Source organism: Muntiacus reevesi, chromosome 1 (assembly GCF_963930625.1).
Source record: "Muntiacus reevesi chromosome 1, mMunRee1.1, whole genome shotgun sequence".
In the NCBI taxonomy this organism is placed as follows: Eukaryota; Metazoa; Chordata; class Mammalia; order Artiodactyla; family Cervidae; genus Muntiacus; species Muntiacus reevesi.
The window spans coordinates 192,605,793-192,613,472 of record NC_089249.1 but is presented as its reverse complement, the minus strand read 5'-3'; the positions used below and the strand labels follow the sequence as shown (position 1 = coordinate 192,613,472).

Below are 7,680 nucleotides of genomic sequence, written 5' to 3'. Positions count from 1 at the left end.
CTAGCCCACCAGGCTTCTCTGTCCACGGGATTCTCCAGACAAGAATACTGGAGTAGGTTGCCATTTCCTTCTCCAGGGAATCTTCCGAACCCAGGGATGAACCCAGGTTTCCCACATCACAGGCAGATTCTTTACCATCTGAGCCACCAGGGAAGCCCAAAATATTCAATTATTAAAAATGTGGGTATTTTCTTGAGAAAAAGAGAGGGTTTTACTGTGTGAACTAAGACACATTTTAAGATTTCTACTTATTCTCTGAATTAACTTTGTGAGGCATGATGGTCTTCTATCTCTCTACCATATAATAGAAGAAAAGACCATTAATTTTCAAAAGGCCATTAAACATTTTGGAGAAGGTATTTCATCAGTAAACCCACTATTCCAAAAATAACTCAAATTTTTATTTGAAAACCATGACGACTTATGAAGTGTAAGCCTCTGTTAGATGCCACACAAGTCCCAGAGATAGGTGTTAGTCTTCCCATTTCTAGGTAAGGGATACAAACATAGAGAGGTTTACACATACTCCATGTTTAATAGCTAAAAGATGTGACTTCTGACTTCTATCCCAGATCTCCTGACTTCCATCCCAGAGATCTTCCCCCACCATTAGAGCAGCATTAGAGCAGTTCTTTTCAAACCTGCTGTAATCCCAAATGTGCAAATGGAGGCAGAACCGTGAATTCCTTCTCTTCGTATCTGGTGAGTTTATCTGTGAATTATGGATATGGGTCGAGTGTTTACAGGGAACTTTAATGCATGCATATTGCTGTTCATATAGTTTTGTGTGAATGGAATGGATTTTATAGCCCATTTTGGATATCTGAGATGTATAATTATTATTATTCCCTATGAAAAGTGAAAGTGTTAGTCGCTTAGTCGTTTCCGACTCTTTGTGGCCCTATCGACTGTAACCCACCTGGCTCCTCTGTCCTTGGAACTCTCCAGGCAAGAATACTGGCATGGGTAGCCATTCCTTGCTTCAGCGTATCTTCCTCAACCAGGGATTGAATGTATATTTCCCACATGGCAGGCTGATTCTTTACAGTCTGACCACCAGCAAAGCCCCTGTATTCCCTGTATAAGATGGGAATCTTCACATGGATCTATAATGAAACAACAACTGTTGTTTCCAGGCAGATTTTAGAAGATCTTTCTGATTCTAAACCTTGACAGTAAGAGAATATAGTTGATTTCATTTGATTTATCTATTGGGAAAACAAATGCAGTTAATTGAAGTAAAATTGTGAAAAACAAAAGTTTTTACAAATCAATTATTTTTCATGCACATATTTTATATAGTTCGCATTTGTTAATCCCAAACACCTGATCCTTCCCTCCTCCACCCACTTGGTGACCACAAATTCTCTGTCTGTGAGTCTGTTTCATAGGTATGTTCATTTAATTTTAGAGTCCACATATAACTGATATCATATGGTAATATCTCTCTCTTTCTCACTTATTTCACTTAGTATGATCATCACTAGGTCTAGTCATACTGTTGAAATTGGCATTTTATATGTATACAAATATAATATATGTAAAATATCTTTATCATTTCAACTGTTGATGGACATTTAAGTTGTTTCTATGTCTTAGTCATTGTGAATGGTGCTGCTATGAACACAGAGGTGTATGTCGCATTTTGAGTTATAGTTTTGCATGGCCATTTGATTTTAACTTAGAATGCCTTAATGTGATTTTAGGTCTCTGAGGGTTATAATCCAAATAAAAAGAATTTGGATAAGATAAAGTACATTTGAGTGCTTCATAGTGTCCATTAATTAGAGGATATTTAATTAACCTTTTAACCTAAAGAGGATACTTATTATTCCATATTTTAAAAATGGGGAACTGATATTTTACTGTGTTCATGGAATTGTTATCTGAAAAATCCTTGCTTATCTAACATTGCTTAGCCTAATATCTAAAGTGAGTGTGTATAGAAACAGGTGAATGACCCAGACATCAATAAGGAAAGAGTTTTAAGAAGAGCTCAGATAGAAATACTGCTGAACATACTGGGGCATACTGAATGGACTTCAAGTGTGATTATTTTACTTGTAAATTACTTGAATTAAAAAAATATACATTTATCTGGGTGTTCTGTTTTGTTTATTCCAACTCTCTCTTCTTTGTTGACAGGTGCTGCATCTACATGGAAGCACAGAATTTTACACAGGTCTCAGAATTCCTCCTCATTGGACTCTCAGATGATCCAGACCTGCAGCCCCGTCTCTTTGCGCTCTTCCTGTCCATGTACCTGGTAGCCATGTTCGGGAACCTGCTCATCATCCTGGCTGTCAGCTCAGACTCCCACCTCCACACTCCCATGTACTTCTTCCTCTCCAACCTGTCTTTGGCTGACATTGGTTTCATCACTACCACAGTCCCCAAGATGCTGGCAAATATCCAGGCACACAGCAAGTCCATCACCTATGCAAACTGTCTAACTCAGGTGTCCTTTTTTTTCTTTTTGGGTTGTTTGGACAATCTACTCCTGGCTGTGATGGCCTATGACCGATTGGTGGCCATCTGTCACCCCCTACACTACCCACTCATCATGAAACCCCGCCTCTGTGGCTTGTTGGTTCTGCTGTCATTTTTCAGCAGCCTTTTGGACTCCCTGATTAACTCCTTGATGGTGTTGCAACTCACCTTCTGCACAAGTGTGGAAATCCCTAATTTCTTTTGTGATGTTCCTCAACTTCTCCATCTTGCCTGTTCTGATACGTCCATCGATAAGATAATAATCTATTTTACTGGAGCCATTTTTGGTGGTATTCCCGCCTCAGGGATTCTTTACTCTTACACTCAAATTGTTTCCTCCATTCTGAGAGTCCCATCAGCAGATGGAAAGTACAAAATCTTTTCTACCTGTGGCTCTCACCTAGTAGTTGTTTGCTTATTTTATGGAACAGCCCTTGGTGCGTACCTCAGCTCAGCCATCTCACAATCTCTCAGGAAGGATGCAGTAGCCTCAGTGATGTACACCATAGTCACCCCAGTGTTTAACCCCTTCATCTACAGCCTGAGGAACAAGGACATCAAGAGGGCCTTGTGGAAGATTATCAGCAGAATAGCCTAATCTCAATATATATCTTATCCTTTTCAGTTCGGAGGACAAGAAAATGCAGTCAAATTCAATATGCACAACAAGAAATTCTGAATCTACAATCACATGGAGTATAGGTACCCATATGACTCTTTACCATTTGCTTATATAATTGTTCCTTTTAGTATAACTTTAACAACATTGGGAGGTTATTTTTGGTTTACCACGTAAATCATAGTCACTTCAGAGTTATGTACAAAATATCAGTCTATGTGTTCCACTGTCAAATACCCTTGGCTGATTCATGTCAGTGTATGGCAAAAACTACCACAATATTGTAAAGTAGTTAGCCTCCAATTAACATAAATAAGTAAATTAAAAGAAAAAATATCAGTATACCCTTCTCACTTTCCTTATCCAATTACCCAGATCTTGGTCATAAGCTGTCGTATTTCTATCAATGTAAAATAATCATAGTTCTTTCTTGTTATTCAAAGATGCTATACTTTGCAATAATTTTTCCTACTTGTTCAGAGAATCTAAATCCTATCCTTTAGGGCAAAAACATCTATGACAATTTACCCCTTAATGATCTAGAGAAGAAAATGGAAACCTACTCCAATATTCTTGCCTGGAAAATCCCATGGACAGAGGAACCTGGCAGGCAGGTTGTTGCTTAATCACTAAGTCAACTCTTTGCAACCTCATGGACTGTAATCAGCCAGGTTCCTCTGTCCATGGGATTTCCCTGACCCAGGGATTGAATCTGTCTGTGTCTCCTGAATTGGCAGACAGATTCTTTACCACCAAGCCAGTGGGGAAGCCTATATTACACAGTATTACATAAGCTAAACCTACATTCCTTTTGTATTTAAAGACCTCTTACAATGGCTTAAAATTCCCATACTAGAATAAAAATGTCTTTATAAAAAATTCCAGCAGTCACTCAAAGTACAGATCAACCCAATATTGTATAAATATTTCAATAAACAAGGGAACTGCTGTTTTATAAGACTAATTAGAATCTGATACAGAAAACAATATATTCCATTCTTGCTACTGGAAACATGTTTCTAAAGAAACCTGATGAAGATGATATCCAGTCATATACACTAATATTTTACTGGAGTTAAAGGACAAATTGCAACATTAGTAGACTGTTGAACCCAGATTGTAAGAAGTTTGGAAATTGCCATTCCCTTTTAACAATAACTATAAAGCTTAACAATCTTAATTATTGAGATATAATTGACATATAACATATTAGTTTCAACTATACAACATCATGTTTCAACATTTCTGTATATTGTGAATGATCACAATATTGAATCTAATTGTTATTCATCCCACACATAGTTAGAATTTTTTTCTCTTGTGATATGAGGAGATATGTCATTATGCTACCATATTTTTTCTTTTATGTCTTTAATCTTTCAATAATCAGTCACTTTCATTAAATTATCGTCATTAAAATAATTAGTGTGGTTTCTCTACTTTTTTTAACTCTGAATGATAAATCATAACATGGAGAATTAAGGTATGTTGTGAAGTTCTACAATTGGAAGATTGCAAAGTGTGCTCAGGGGGAAAAATGTGATTTTAATGATATACCTTGATCTAGTGTGTACAATTGAGTTTAATGTGATGGCATCATATTTCCAGTTTCTGTGTGGCTCTAAATGTATCTGCAGATCCTTAAGTCATCCAAGTCATTATGAATAAATTCAACTTTAATTTATCTTTATTTTTTAAGGTAGTATATTTATTAATGTGTTACATTTCTAGAAGAAACATACAAGTGCATATGGGGTATATAGATGGATAGATACACATATGTGCATTTTTCTAAATATATATGTATATATAGTAATATACATAATAATATGGATAGGTATATATGTATCATCCTTCTCTAATATACCTAACAAATAACAACATACAGTAAAAGTGCAGATACTATATTATAAATCATCTACTTCATATCAGAAGGTAAGTCACATGAAACTAGGTTTTCTACTCCCTGAAAAAAGAAAATAAAAGCATTTTAACAGCTCAAATTATTATTAAATCTGGGAAGGTTTTATTGAACCAGAAATTCCCATATAGCAGCCATCATATATAATATGACATGCATTAGTTAGGTAATAATGATATTTTACTTTCCATTTATTTTCTTTAGGTTTTAAAATAGCATTGCATCAAAACACCCTTATGTATTGGACTGATCAATGCTTATTTTAATTTATATTATGCAAGGATAACAAAGTATCATGTTTTCAGCAATTAGGGGAAAAAACCTCACTAGGATTTCACTTTATATCCATGCTTCCTGCTCTTCTGTCATAATCAGTTTTCACTGGGCTCCTTTCTTGTACATACCCAAAATACCATGTACATATCAATCATTCCTTTAAAGATGCTACACAGTTTCTGAGCTAGCAATCTGGGCTTTTTGAAGAGCTGTGCATTAACCAATTTGACTTAACCTGCTTTTTTTTTTCTCATTTATTTTTACTAGTTAGAGGCTAATTGCTTTACAATATTGTAGTGAGTTTTGTCATACATTGACATGAATCAGCCATGGACCCACAAGTATTTCCCATTCCGATCTCCCCTCCCACCTCCCTCTCCACCCGATTCCTCTGGGTCTTCCCAGTGCACCAGGCCAGAGCACTTGTCTCATGCATCCAGCCTGGGCTGATGATCTGTTTCACCATAGGTAATATACATATTTCGATGCTATTCTCACAAATCATCCCACCCTTGTCTTCTCCCACAGAGTCCAAAATTCTGTTCTGTACATCTGTGCCTCTTTTTCTGTTTTGCATATAGGGTTATTGTTACCATCTTTCTAAATTCCATATATATGCATTAGTATACTGTATTAGCTATAGTACATATACACCATGGAATATTACTCAGCCATTAAAAAGAATTCATTTGAATCAGTTCTAATAAGATGGATGAAACTGGAATCCATTATACAGAGTGAAGTAAGCCAGAAAGATAAAGACCAATACAGCTTACTCTGCCTTTTACCACTAATCTAAATCACCAACAACTTCATTGACAGTGAACTTAGATACTCAAAGAGGGTTCTGAGAGATCTTTTTTTTTTTTTTTAATTTTTGCAAATGAGAACTTGAGCAGTTTGTGTGACTATACCTTGTGACCCACATCCAATGAATAAAATATTGAAAAATATTGGGATATAATTCCAACATTAATTAGAGGGATAGAGTAAGATAATTAGTTTAGAAATCTCACTAGGGATTAAGACAGAAAGGGAATTTTAAGGGAGTTGGGAGAATGTTGTAAGCTAATGACCACTCAAGAAAAGAATCCTGTAACCTAGTAACAGTCTACACTTCCTTGAAGGAAGACCAGGTGCATTTGTGCACCAGGCACACTCAAGCCACAAACTCTGATAGTTAAAACACAAGACAGTAGGTGCGGAGTGCCAATCTTGTTACATGAAGTCAGGAAGTTCACGGTCCTTAAAGAGTAGCATTTCTGCATGTAGCCAAGACAGGAATATAGGTGAAAGAGGAAAGGAACTGAAGGAGAAAACAGACAGAACAGGCTCCCTCTTGAAAGCAGGACTCCATCTTGGGCTGGACTGTGGACCTTGAGCTATATGCCCAGTATCTATGGAAACAACATACCAACTGGAAAACCAGGCTCCCAGAAGGAAGAGCCCCAGGGCTCGTGCCTAGACTCTTCGTCAGCTAAAAGAATACCCTAATTATCTGTGTAACTGAATAGAAGCATACATTGTATTATGCTTGTTGGGGTATGACCACAGGCCTGTTGATAATTGTCCACTGTTAGCTACCTAGGCTTAAGGCATCTGAATCATGGGTTAACTTTGATTGTATCTTTCTTTTCGTTTGTTCAGACTATTTTCAGGGAATTTGAGGAAGTGGGTTTGGGCATGTACACTTAGGGTATATAAGGTTTTCACAAAAACTGGCCAGAGTCCTTGGCTAAGAGGAGACTCTGCCTTTGGCTCACTGGTATAATAAATTGCACCCAACTATCTGCATTGTCCTTCTGAGTGAGTTTATTTCCTGGAATGCCTGGCTACAACAAAACTAGGTGAAAGGGGACATTATGCAGAAAAAGAGGTGAATTACAGCATTCTAATGTATGTTGCCATCTTTTTGCTAAAATACATATGATTTAAATAGTACTTGCTTCCCTGGTGGTTCAGAATCTTCCTGTAATTTGGGAGACCTGGGTTCAATCCCTCAGTTGGGAAGATCCCCTGGAGAAGAGAATGGCAACCCACTCCAGTATTCTTGCCTGAAGAATCCCATGGCCAGAGGAGCCTGGGGTCATAAAGAATAGGACAGGACTGAACGTCTAACACTTTTATGACAGTCTTGGTTAGACTATTTATGGACAAAGGAAGAACCAATGATGCAAGCCTTAATGGCTACCTAAAAATGAGAAAGAAGGAGGTCTTCTCCCCTCCCCACATTTTCTTTGATTATAAAAATGTAGCACTCTTTGTTCTCAGGGCTGTGCTCCCTTGCCTGTCAACTATCAGCTCTCACAAGCATTCTATAATAATAAACTCATTCTTTGCCTGTATCATTGCCTCAAGCATTCTGAGAAGAGAC

General features: G+C 37.1%; 1 protein-coding gene across 1 annotated transcript; it reads left to right on the top strand.

Moving 5' to 3' along the window:
* The first annotated feature begins 2,158 nt into the window (after nt 1-2,158).
* LOC136166329 (olfactory receptor 7E24-like) lies at nt 2,159-3,088 on the top strand. Its single transcript, XM_065932465.1, has one exon. It carries the CDS (start codon nt 2,159-2,161, stop codon nt 3,086-3,088), a length of 930 nt encoding a protein of 309 aa, XP_065788537.1.
* Nucleotides 3,089-7,680: the final 4,592 nt, after the last annotated feature.